This window comes from Penicillium chrysogenum (assembly GCF_028827035.1).
Source record: "Penicillium chrysogenum strain IBT 35668 chromosome Unknown utg000002l_segment0_segment0, whole genome shotgun sequence".
In the NCBI taxonomy this organism is placed as follows: Eukaryota; Fungi; Ascomycota; class Eurotiomycetes; order Eurotiales; family Aspergillaceae; genus Penicillium; species Penicillium chrysogenum.
Window position 1 is genome coordinate 505,221 of NW_026622750.1, and position 13,115 is coordinate 518,335.

The 13,115-nt window shown below is 48.4% G+C and overlaps 4 protein-coding genes across 4 annotated transcripts; 2 read left to right on the plus strand and 2 right to left on the minus strand.

The window, feature by feature from the left end:
• Positions 1 to 884: 884 nt before the first annotated feature.
• N7489_003788 (IQ calmodulin-binding motif domain protein) lies at positions 885 to 3,824 on the plus strand (the record flags this gene model as incomplete). The annotated part of the gene is made up of 1 exon (XM_056709540.1): positions 885 to 3,824. One exon carries the CDS (start codon positions 885 to 887, stop codon positions 3,822 to 3,824), a length of 2,940 nt encoding a protein of 979 aa, XP_056567961.1.
• Positions 3,825 to 4,204: 380 nt separating this feature from the next.
• cia1 (iron-sulfur cluster assembly protein CIA1) lies at positions 4,205 to 5,572 on the plus strand (the record flags this gene model as incomplete). The annotated part of the gene is made up of 1 exon (XM_056709541.1): positions 4,205 to 5,572. One exon carries the CDS (start codon positions 4,205 to 4,207, stop codon positions 5,570 to 5,572), a length of 1,368 nt encoding a protein of 455 aa, XP_056567962.1.
• Positions 5,573 to 5,979: 407 nt separating this feature from the next.
• kexA (serine-type carboxypeptidase kexA) lies at positions 5,980 to 7,970 on the minus strand (the record flags this gene model as incomplete). Its single annotated transcript, XM_056709542.1, has 3 exons — positions 5,980 to 7,320; positions 7,374 to 7,734; positions 7,801 to 7,970. 3 exons carry the CDS (start codon positions 7,968 to 7,970, stop codon positions 5,980 to 5,982), a joined length of 1,872 nt encoding a protein of 623 aa, XP_056567963.1.
• A 681-nt stretch (positions 7,971 to 8,651) lies between these two features.
• Positions 8,652 to 9,508, minus strand: N7489_003791 (SAM-dependent methyltransferase; the record flags this gene model as incomplete). The annotated part of the gene is made up of 5 exons (XM_056709543.1): positions 8,652 to 8,705; positions 8,753 to 8,871; positions 8,925 to 9,035; positions 9,088 to 9,105; positions 9,196 to 9,508. 5 exons carry the CDS (start codon positions 9,506 to 9,508, stop codon positions 8,652 to 8,654), a joined length of 615 nt encoding a protein of 204 aa, XP_056567964.1.
• Positions 9,509 to 13,115: the final 3,607 nt, after the last annotated feature.

The following is a 13,115-nucleotide window of genomic DNA, read 5'->3' on the forward strand; positions in this document are numbered from 1 at the left end:
AGGTTATACAACATAGTACATGACCCTAGTCATTTGACGCAGATAACGATCTTCGATCCTAAGGTTCCTCTACGAGAAGAGACACGATCTCAGCCTGACCAGTTTGTGGCTATCATTTCCGAAAATGGAGCGAAAGGTGAACTTGACACGTCCCACACGTCCCCTTGGAATAGGCAGGTTGCATCTGAGGGTAATAATGAGAATGTTGGAGAGAGGAAGGATTTGTGCTTTGTGCCATATTATTTGCGGGCGGATCGAGGTGGACGAGGAAGAGGACAGATGAGGGTCTCCGTGTTGAGTACGGAGTAGATGCAGATTATCACTTATTGCAGTCCCTCTGCTTTGTTGTACTCCATGGATATACCAACATACCAAACTTGGAAGTTCCCGAGCTATAAGTAGTCCTATAAGTCCTATAAGTCCAGGGCTTATCGCGTGGCTTACCTCAGCTTCTGCATGCAGCCACGAGATTCCATATCGAAGATCTCAGGTTGTATTTTGACCATGTTGTTGCCCGGTTTCATCATGGCCGTGCTTTTTAAGCTATTTAGCTATTGAGCTGATTCATCGCTCCTGTTTTTCTCGTTCAAATTTCCAATTTCCCATTTCCCATCCTGAAACGAGGCACGGATCCCTCCACTCAAGTGATGCGCATGTCTTTTACTCCTTGAATTTCAGCCCTTCTAGGTTGCTCCTTTACTCCCTTATTTTCTTAAAAAGACTCCGAATCACTCGACTGGGTTCCCCATAATATAGCCAACAAGTGAATTTCCTGTGAACAACACCACAGCCTCTTCCAATCTCTTATCAGTACTGCCCCGCCGATTCTCCCTTTCTCGCTTTATCAGCTCCGCGTCGCAGGTCACACCCGCGTCAGCCATACTATGATCCGTCGCAACTCCGACATCGAGATCCAGCTCCCGGATGCCGGTCCAACCCCTCTTTCACCCGAATCTGTGAGCGATCTCGACGTGGAGATGCTCTCTGAGGAGTCGGCACTTCCCTTGAGTCTTCCACCTCACATCGCAGCCCGATTCTACCGCAAAAGCAGTAAAGCCCGCCGTTCCTCTGCCGTCTCATCTCGACGAAGCTCAGTGTCCTCCTTGCACTCCCATCATTCGAATACGTCCTCGAATGGCTCGCCAGGTGCGGACCATATTGCTCAACACCTCCGCCGCACGTCCATTTTGGAGAGCCGAAAGGCACGACTCGCTGATCGTGCATTGCATGCGGAGAAAGTGAGGCTGCGGGCCGCTCTGGCTAAAGCAGCTACAAGAAATCTACAATTCGAGGAGAGAGCATTAGCTGCTCAGCAGGCCCGGGAGCGTCTGCTCGCCGATATCACCGCTAAGTGCGAAGATCAGGTCAAACGGGCCAAAAAGAAGGCCGAGGATCAGCGGGAGAAGAAAGCTGCCGAACAAGCTCGCTTGCGTCTGGAAATGGCGGAGAAGCTTGCTGAGGCAGAGAAACGGCGCACACTATACCAGCAAACCCATCGCCGCCAGCGTACTAGCAGCTTACCAGCCACCGAGGAAAAGAAGATGTCCCGAGAGGTCACCAAGTCGCTTACGCAGGATGCGGCTGCGCGCAAGATCCAGCGCGTATGGAGAACCCATAATGCGGAGATGACTATGCAGCGGTTCCAGTCGTTGAACCTGTCAGTCGCCCGAGTTCGGGACATGACCTTTGAAGAAGTCGGTGCTCTCCTTTCTAACCGCAAGTTGCTCGACACTATGACGAATGTCCTCCGACTCTGTGGTCTGCAAGATATGGAAGGCGGAGCGATGGGTGAAAGGGGCGCTGTACGCACATTCCTCAGCAGCTACCTCATTGTCACTCACCCAAAAGAAGTTTTGAGCAGCGATGGAGACCAGGAGCAAGACCTGATTGCCAAGGCCCGGGAGCTGCTAGTAGCCTTTGACCAGGTCACGGCGCTGCTATCGTCAGGCTGTTGCTCTCCATCTGTGATCACTGCGGATCTCCAGACTCTGTGTGAATCACACAATGTGTTTTTCTCTGCTTTCCATGCTTGGAAGTCTCACGACTCTAGTGTACTGATTGAGATCATGGTTGCACAGTTTGTCGAATTGGAGTTGATCTGGCAGACGGTCAAAAATGACAAAGCTGGCGGTGCTGCAGAGGACTACAGACTGGGCATCCGACAGAACCAGGTCCTGTTGCTCGCCCGTCTGAAGAGACTTGCGGGACCTGACCGACACATGGAGATGATTCGAGATTCATTGAAGAAGGCCAAGCGGGAGAAGAAGAGGGCTGCCCCCAAGCAAGCTATTCCCCGGTCTGCTGAGACTGCTCCTCCAACCACGGAAGCTACGCAGAGTGTCACGTCGCCTCTTAGCGAGTCGTTCAACAACATAGACGCCGCAGTGTTCCAGGAGCTGGACAAGCAGCGCACATCCCCCCACGAGAGGTTCACCAAAATCCTCACTCCTCTCCCTGAAAACCGGGAGCTGGTGCATGAACTTCTCATCAACAAAGAGTTCAAAATTGAAGAAGCACCGTACACTGAACCGCGCAGACAGATTATGAAGCAGATGTGCGACACAATGAGAAGAGGGGTGGAGGCTGGACACGGCACCAACTGGACTGTCGCCATGGCCACAGTGATCCAAGATCGTTTGCTGCGCTCGCTCCAACGAGGCAATTCCCTTTACGTGATAATTAGTGAAGTTTTAGACCCAAAACTGGTTCAGGGGCAGTGCGAGGCTGGCACATTCTCCTATGATAATTTCTTCGAGTTCATGAACAACATATTACCACGCCTATGCGCTCCTTACCGGGACCCTGTGGTCAAGGCATACATTGAGGATACTTCGGGCGATGCTATCGACCGGCTGGCTCGATTGATGAGCATAATTGACCTGTTGTCACTTGACCAGACGAATTTCATGATCCAACTTGCTGCACCCCAGCTCATTGAAGAAGCTCCTGGTTATGAGAAGCGGGCATTCGACCGAGACGTCACGGATGGAACGATCAGCCTGGGCAAGACCCGTCGGTTTTGGCGCATTCATCGCAAGATCATCGTCGATGAGATGAAGAAGCGAGACCCGGAAGGCGTCCAAGGAGAACCACGCCCATCATCAGCACGAGTCTACGCCCAAGGTCTTGCTGACACCGTTCTAAGCAATGCGGTCGTATCCGAGGATTTAGTTCCGGAGACTCTGAGCCTCGATCGTCAACGACTGGAACGCCTGCATGCCAAGGCATTCCAAATTGTAGCAACAGCTTCCATCCTGTTAACAGCAAAGAACCTGCTTAAGCGAGATGCACGGTCTCAATGGAAACCTGAAGCAGACCGGATCCTATCTCTGGACTTCAACGAGATCAGCGCAGAGCGAGTGCAGTCTATTCTCGAGGCGACGCATCCGATGCCACCCGCTGCGAGCGCCCAACTCAAGGCTACGATCAAACGAGTCCTCGGGCCCGTCGCCACGGCATGTCTCGCAGCCGCTCCACAGCTTGCGGTGGTGACTTCGGAGACCTCTGCCTCAGACGCGTCCGTCTCCTCAACAGACTCGCCCGGAACCACGACCTCCGCGCCTAGCTTCTCGGACCCAGTGACGAAACTCATTCTCTCCCGCCTTCGTGGCCACGTCCTATCGCGTCTCAGCGCATCAAGTGCCTCTGAACGGGTGCGGGCTACCACCACAGCCAGTCAGAATCTAGCTGGAGCCGGTATGCCGGAATTCGTTAACGAGGTTGGGAAATTGGTGGAAGAATTAGAGAAGGTCCGGGAGGTGGATTGGCTCTGCCATGGGGCGATATATGAGGGCTTATACGAAGAAGGCGTTCCAGCACAGTGAAGGCGTTTTAGAGAGGCATATATAATGTTGTCTTTTTCTTGTTTTATTCTTTTGTTCTTCCATTTTTGGACTGGAGGTTGACTTTGGACTGGGCAGATTGGCAGGGTATAAAACTAGTGTCTAGGATTTTGTATGGATTAATGAGGCCTTTTGACTTCTATACTATATAATTCCTGGATATATATATATGTAGATTATCGAAATGTTGAGTATATAAACCTCCAATATAACCTAGAAGTCGTCCCTATATCACCATATATCCTCCCTATCTAATCAGCAACCCCCACACCAAAAATCCAACCTCACCACTCTGTCCCTCCATTCCCTTCCCTTACAATACCTCCAGTCCCTTCGATTCTCAACGGGGAACACAAACCAACATGTCTCCGAAGGTCACAATAACACACCTATCCGATCTGACACCACCCTCCCAAGAACGGACCTGGCTCACAGCCCCGCACCCAACCCTGCCACTAGTCGCAACCTGTAGCTCAGACAAGACCATCCGAGTCTATTCCCTCACAAACTTTACTCTCCTCTCCACAATTACGGGTGGCCACAAGCGCTCCGTTCGCACAGCAGCATGGAAGCCACACATGACGGGGGAGTCCGTCCTCGCGACAGGCAGCTTTGACGCAACAGTCGGCATCTGGCGGCGATGGGATAGTTACGGACAGGAAGGCGATGCTGGGATGGGGATGAGCAGTGGCGATAAACAGATTCCTACCGATATTTCGACAGCAGCTTCCAACGGTACGGGCACCGACACCGCAGACCGCGAAGAAGACGAAGAAGAATGGCGGTTCGCAGTCCTCCTCGACGGCCACGATAGCGAAGTCAAGTCCGTATCATGGTCTGCGTCGGGGATGCTGCTGGCGACGTGCTCACGCGACAAGTCAATTTGGATCTGGGAGGATCTCGACGACGGCGATAACAACTTCGAGACCGTTGCTGTGATGCAGGAGCACGGCGGCGATGTGAAGTGTGTTTCGTGGCATCCGTCAGAGGAGTGTCTTGCTAGCGGGAGCTACGACGATACCATCCGGCTGTGGCGAGAGGATCTGGACGATTGGGGCCAGGTAGCATGTATCAAAGGACATGGCGGGACTGTCTGGTTTTTGGATTGGGAAGGGGAAGAAACAGAGGGAAATTGGAGCGGGCCTGTTGCCGACTCCGTTTCCGAGTCTGCTCTGAGTGCTTTGCAAGCTCAGTGGCGTTCCCAGAGAGCGCTTTCCGGCCCGCGCCTCCTGTCCTGCTCGGATGACCGCACCGTGCGCGTGTGGCGGCGCCAGCCGAAGGAATCACAGCAGACGGGGCCGCTTTCTTCTGCGACGACGGGAATCCCAAGTATCATTCGACCTACCGGGACGGATGAGGTTTGGGAGGAGGATGCTGTGCTCCCGCGTGCGCATGAACTACCTGTTTATGCTGTTGCGTGGAGTAAGCGGACTGGGCTTGTTGCTTCGACTGGTGCGGATGGACGGATTGCGCTCTATGAGGAGCGGTTTGTTACGCGGGAACAGGAGCAGGAGCAGCAGGCTGACTCGGATGCTATGGATACTACATCTGGTGATGTACTGCGGACGGAGTGGGTTCTTGTCGGCGTTCAGGATGGAGCCCATGGGATTTACGAGATTAATCATGTTGCTTGGGCGAAGAGGGCGGATCGGAGGCCTGGGGGTGAGGAGGAGGTCCTTGTTTCGACGGCCGATGATGGAAGTGTCAAGGTTTGGACTTTGACGCGGTGATTTTATGGAATTGACATGTGTTGGGTCTGAATAGCTCATAGACAAAAGGCCTGATGTATTTAGAAGCCAGTGAAGGAAGAAAATATAATCAATATGTCACCTAGGCAGTATGGTAAAGCACAGAGCTGCAAAGATAAGACCACAGGCAACAGCTGGAGACCATAGTAAGATTCCTCCATTGATACGGCAGCGGGATTTGGCTGTAGGCCGGTCATACTTCTCAAGGCAGAGTTACCATAACATAGAATCGTTCCAAATAGAAGGTCGCCTTATAAGGGATATCAGAATGAAAATCATATTGGAAAGAGATCAAGACACCAGAACACCATCTACTTTATACAGATGCCAAAAGTCATCTCAAAAACTGCAAAACCCCCTTTCAGAAAACCTTCCAAACACATCACTTGTTATGAAGATTGGCGGTTTCCACCAGTTTCCGGATGCGAGATAATATGGTCGTCGTCATCACTAGCTTCGCCAACAGCGTAATCCTCCCGCTCAATACTAGGAGAGTGAAGCTGGTCGAGCTCAGCCTCGTCGAAATCACCAGCCTCAACATCACGGCCTGAATGCTTGTTCTGTAATCTGCTGAGAACGGATGTACTGTCGGACATGTCATTATTCGAGACGCCCTTGTAGCCCCGGCGAGTACGACGACTGCGCCAGATGAAAAAGCCCCAAGCGATTACACCGATAATCACAATAATGAGGACAGCCTCGCCAGACTTGGTATACGCGTGCATTTCAGTCTGCTTCAGCCTCTCCTTCTCATTCTGCTCGGCAGCAGTGCTATTGGCCTGTCCGCCGACGGCAGTCTGAGGCAACTTCTCACCGTCGATACGAGAATCAGAAGGCTGGCCGCCAATGCTAGCGATATCGACCTTCATGAAGCGGTCGAGCATGTCGCGACTTTGGCGCGGGTTGTCGAACGGAACCATGTGGCTGGAGTTGTAGAAGAGCACGTAGGTGAGGTTACGGGCGGATTGGTAGATGCCGGCCGGCTCGCCTTCGAAGGACCAGTCGTGGCGCGGGGCCCAGACGCCGGGGGAGGTTTCAAACCCGGTGCCACCCTTCCAATCCATGTTGTGGATCAGAGTCTCTGTTCCAATATGGTTGCAGATGAGGTCTTTGTCGCCGCTGAAGAGCAGGACGTTGATGCCCGATTCGATCAGGCCTGGGAGTAGGTGGACGGAGGGGATGGAGTTCTTTGCGGTGAAGGCCATGTGGACCATACCAGCGCACTCCGTCCAGCCAGATTTCTTTGCTGGGTTGATATTCAGGGCTTTGACAACGTCCGGTCGCTGGAGATACGGCTCAATGTTTTTCAGGTCAGGGGGCCAGTTCATGCCACAGGATTTGGCCTCGTCCTTGAGACGGACATCGTACATGTTGTAACACTGGTGATCTTCGGTGGTGAGATCGAGGAACTGTTGCAAGACCAGCTCGCACGCGCCTACATCCAGTTTGTTCTTTGCGCCGGGGGTCTCCAGCTTCGAGAGACAGACTTCGTTGAGTGCGTTTATGTTGTGGTGGAGGGAGGTGCCCGGTTTCGCGAGGCCTTCCCTCTCGATGAACTTAAAGTACGAAGGGTACTGGTCTGCAGGAGAGATCCAACCGTTACCGATCAGCAAACCCTTGAGAGGCCACTTTGTGCCTCCGTTCTCTGTAATGCCCTTGTTGCGATCTTGAATGGCCTTTGCAATATATGGGATGTGCTGGCCGGCGTACGATTCACCAGCAATATATAGCTGTAACACAGTTAGAGATCTAATCAATGTAGCGGAGGATAAGGCAAACATACGTCATCGTTGGCATACTCGGGGAATAGTTCAAAGAACTTTTCCAAAAAGATAACGAAGTGAGCGGCCATCTCATCCAGTTCATGGAGATAGCTATTGGTGTTTGCGTAGCTGAACCCGGTACCGACCGGGTTATCGACGAAGAGCAGGTTGGCAAACTCATCCCACCGGCCCTCGTTGTACTTCAACGTATGGTCGTCCTGGAGCCGATAAGGCCCAACTTCCATCAATGCACCATCCATGGAGCTACATCCTGGGCCACCATTCAGCCAAATGACAGTGCGCTGCCGGTTCGCGATGTGACGATTCTGGAAATGCCAGAAGAACAGGTTGCCGTTGGTGTCGGGATCGACCTCGATGTGTCTAGAATCGCCGCGTTAGGAAAGAGCCGCAAATTCAAAGAAAAAGCAACTTCCTAGAGAAACTTACCCAGCATGCATCTTCAAGAAAGGGCCTTCCGGAGCCCCGGGTAACGAGCGCACATAATAGTCAGCAGCCGAACTGGCTGACACCAACGGGCTCAACAGCAGTGACAGTGCGGATAATAACATGACGGCACCGCCCTTCGTAGAAGAAGGGAGGAATGATATTGAGAGCATTTCAGCAGTCCAGGGTGGGTATCATCAGAATAGAGGTTTAGGTAAATAGTCGAGTAGATGTCCCGGGAGGGACTCGGAAGGCGCAAATCAACAGACCATCGGATTCGGAGGGGTTGGACGGCAGTGGATGTATAGAAAAGGAGAGAGATAGTTAAACAAAGAAATAGTAAAATCCAATTGGGAGAGAAAGGAGATCCAACTGCTCCGTACCTATAGGTAAGGTGTTTCAGTCGAGTAGAATGACGGAGTTCAAAGGAAGTTGCCGGCTGGCGTGGCCTGTGGAGTAGGGATTGTAATTATACAGGTAATTACAGGTGGATTGAAATAGATGCACTAGTTACTATGTGATCTGGAGGTATTTATTGTATTTATTGTATTTATTGTATTATGTGTACAATACATATATCCCTAATGATATATTTGGAATATCCAACTGTCTCCTTAATAGAACACATGAATACATCTATAGATATACTCAAATTGATTATCAACCTTGGAATTCCTGTAATTTGTTATATCCTACATCTGTACATGTATGAATCGAAGGTGGAACTCCCAATTCTACGAAGTACATAGTAAAAACCATTGAAACACGCCCACTTAGCCACTTGCCGACCTTATTATTTAAGTTGGATCTTCAAGTATGTACGTATGTTGTTGTTGTAGCCTTACTTGAATCATTTAGAAGAAATCAATAGACTTGTCCGCATCCTTCTTAATAAGATCCACCATCCCCTAAATAGTTAGCTTCTTGTTTCTCTCTGACAATCCAATACTCTTACATCGGGCATGATAGGCTGCTCATCGGCACCCTTAACATAGCGGAAAGGCATCTCGGTGCGTTCATGCTCATTGATGAGCAATTCTGGGTAGTCGACATATTGAATGTCCTCGAGGGGTGCTGGGCGGAATCAGCGTACAGTACATCTATCATCTAGACCTTTTCACACTCACTCTTCTCGTGAACGACCAACCGAGTAACTCGCACAGCAGTATCCGTAGTCATCTGCTTAGGCCCCAATCGGCGGCCGACATATCCCTTCTTCCTCAATTCCGAGGTGCGATCTACAAAGTCGTCAGTCTCTTGCCGAAGTGCATGAAGAACACCAGTACATACCTCTAGGCGGGTCGTCACCTGCAGACGCAGTTAACAGTCAAAGGGTCAGTCTGAACTCAATCCGTATACATCGCGGGGTAAGAAAAGAAAGAAAAGAAAATTCCATACCGAGAATACCACCGAACAAGAAGACCTCAAAGTTATCACCATCCTCGGGACTCAACTCGGTCTGAGCGGAGGGGTCCAACAAGCAGACCTTATCCTTGCGGTCGGCAAAGATCTCCTCGACACTGCGCTGCTCAACCTCGAGGCCCTTGGTGGCGGCCAGATCTGCGGGCATCTGCAGCTCGGCGGGCACAGAGCTGAGCAGAAATCTTGCCCCGCGGTCGTGAGATTCACGCGCAATGCAGGCATATTCGAGTGTAGACCACGGGCCCAGCTCGGGATCCAGATGTTCAACTACGAAGGTTGGGCGAGTCATGGTGGGTGTTGAGATAGAGACGTCACCGAAGCGGGAAAATTGAAGAATTGAAGAAATGAAGAAGTTCAAGGTTCGGTTCCACTGTGGGCAGGTGACCTTATAGTTGATGCCTTTAACCAATTATACTATTTATATTTAAGACGAGCCTAGGGATGACGATGGGGAAGACCTTGGGATGACTATAGAGGGTTGTTCAATATTAATTTATATGTGTGAGCCACTTTACATATAGAATATGAGGACCTGTGGGATTGAGGCCGAAAATGACCGCTTTTGAGGCCAGAAACGGCTGCCTTTCCACCCGTAATTTTGGACGTCCAGCCGCCCCTTGACCGCCCACTGCCCTGTAGCACCACTATTCTGCACCCACCCAGTACTTTTAGTCATCCTCCGGTCCTGATGTTGACGCTCGACTTGCATAGTTTGCATAGTTGTTCCCCTCGTTTCCACTGGCGACCAAAACGACGCCGAAAATAGCTCCCCTCCCTTTTCGCCTAGTCCATTTGAGCGCCTATAAGATACATCGCCTTCCCTCCCTTCCGGTATCATTGCACCTCCCATTTTCTTACTATCGTTGCCCACGCTTTAAGGCGACCTTGACGTTGTGATCCCAGAGGTGGATTACCTACATATATATACCACTGCAACTAAGTCAATTCCATGAATTGACTTGGTTATGACCTTTTGGTCTAATGGGTAAACGTTCAGAGTAGTGGCTGGCGTACCTCACTACTATCCTTAAGATCGGATAATACTATAAGTCTAGATAGCTAAGATAGCCGAACTTATAGTATGCTATTTATAAAAATTCGGCTCGGAAAGATAGTTCTAGATATAGGAAGATTAGTCTATTATTATATATAAAAAGTAATTATCGATTTTCCCCTAGCGAGGCCTATATAAATATATATATATTCTAAAAACTAAGTTTATCGGTATATTTCTTTATAGCTCGCTTTATAGCTTTATCTTCGGGTTCTATACCGTCTTTTAAGAACCGGATTATAGCTACTAGCTATTCTTTTTTTAGGATATTTTATATTATTATTATAGTAGTAAGGTATATATCCTAAATAAGCCGTTCGAGGCTAATATTAGTAGACGTAGTTCCGATTAGATCGGGGTAGCGGCTAATAGTATCTATAATAATATTTTCGGTACTTTTTTAATATTATATTATTAGGTAGTATTATTAAAACTCTATAACTTATCGCGTAAGTCTTTTACTATACTCTTATATAATATTAAGATATTATAAACTAGTATTATCGGTAATAATAATAGTTTTAAAGCGATCCTTATTAATATATCTATCTTATATACGGATTACTTCTTTAATAGCTAATAGTTCTTTTTTATAGACTAAGTAGTTTAACTCCGCTTTATAGAGTTTCCGGCTATTATATACTACTAGGTATAGCTTACTATTATTATCTTCTTATATAAGGACTATTCCGATAGCCTATTTAGAGGCGTTAGTTTCGATACTATATAGTTTATTCCGATCTAGCTATTTTAGAACTAGGGTAGATACTAAAAGATCTTTTACCTTCCGGAAAGCACTTTTATAGGCTTCTATCTATATAATCGGGCGGAATTTCTACTTCCTAAAGGTACTATCGCTTTCTTTTAAGAGTTTATAGAGGGGTACGTATACCTTCGAGAAGTTATAAATAAATCTATAATAGTAAGTAGCTAAACCTAGGAATTATCGGACGTTATAGATGGTTTTTAGCCGCGGCTAGGTTTATATAGCTTCGACCTTAACTAGAAGGGGCCGTATATTTCTATTACCGACGATATAGCTATAGAATTCGAGTTCGCGTATTACGAACGTGTGATCCCAGAAGCCCATTTCCTTATGTAAACATGTCTTATGGCTTAGTGGCCGGATCCATATGGATCCGTTTCTGCACTTATGTGCACTATCGTTACCGTATTCCGCAGTACTTAGTCGTTGGCAAAGCCAACTCAATACAAACCATACGATCCTTTCCGAATCTCATCTGGTAGCATGTCGGTATAAGCCACCTTCTACGGTTAGCCTAGGGAGGCACGAGACGGCACCGTAGACGTCCCCTAAAGACGGAACGGTGCTAACACCCTCTCGTCCCATCCCGACAACGATCCTACGGACCTAGGATACCAGGTAGGAAAGCTTATAAACCCCCATTTTTGCTCTCTTTTCCTCTCTCCTTTCCCCCCGGCTCTCTCAGTATAATAGAGACCGAGAACGGAGGAAAAACGGAGAGATACGGAGACAAGGTCTCCCCTCTAAAATACGGAGCGGGTCTATTAATAAAAATCGCGTAATTACGAGGTAATATAGATTTATAATAGACCCGCCTAGCCGGACGACACCCTTCCCCCTAATAAAATATAGGGGGTATATCACTCCGAGGAGAACTCCCGGATCTATAAGCGTCCGGCCGGAAGAAAACGTCGATCTATAAAGAAATAGATGTCTCACTACCTAGTAAGATCCGTATCTAGGCGCTGTTAAAAGAAAAAACGGCCTCCTAACCTAATAAGAGGAACACGGAATTACTATTTTCCTACTTACTCTAAGAAAAGAAAACCCCTATCGTCTCCGCTAGGGAATAATTATATCCGCGTAACCCGCCTAAGGAAACACTAAGGCCGAATTTATAGCTAACCTCCTAGTAGAGGTCTATATAGCCCTTAACCTCTTAGAAGTAGAAGAACGGAATATCTTCTTATATATATATTCCACTATTAACCCCTAATAGGTCAATCCCTTAGTCGAACGGGCTACGCGTAGGGCTTAGGCCCTTTAAGCGGAGCGATCCGAAACCGAGCGGCTTATAGCCGCCCTTAATATAGTAGTAAACCCGTCCTATAGGTTAGATCTCCCTCCTAGGGGAGAACCGCCGCTACTAAACCCTACCGAGAAACCTCTCTTATCTATAGCTATAGCCTTCTAAGCTATAGATAAAGATACCTATAAAAGATTCCTTAACGACTTATAGGCAATCGCTAATTATAATAGCGCTATCCTTAATAACGCCGCCCGTAAATAGACCCGCGACTATAATCGGTACTTCTTAGAGCTAATAAAGCTCACTAGTCACGATTCCCCTAATAAGATAAAGATACTATATACCTTAGGAAAACTTATAAAGGTCGCTCGGTAACGCCTAGAATAACGCGAGCGATAATATAACCTACTCGGTACCGATAATTTCCCGATATAGACTTTATTTAAAAAATAGCTTAAATAGGAATTCGCGGAATACCTATCTACGGAAAAACTCTATAAGCGTTACGAAACTCTTAAGTAGGGAAACTAATCTATATAAGAGTATACCGCGAACCTCTAATAGGTCGTGTCCGACCTTAATTAGGATATCCCGGACCCTATACTAATCTAGCGATTCGTTACTAGTACGAAAGCTACGTACTATACTAAATAGGCCGAAGAACGGGACTAGCCTAAGATAATTAAAGACGTTATCTTCCGTTTCGCCTAATACGAATAGGGGCGAGCTATCGCTCGGAGATATAAAGGGTTATTAGTAAGACACTTAGACGCTATAGATATTAACACCGCTGTTAACTCTATTAAATCTCGCCCCGCGAGAGGTCC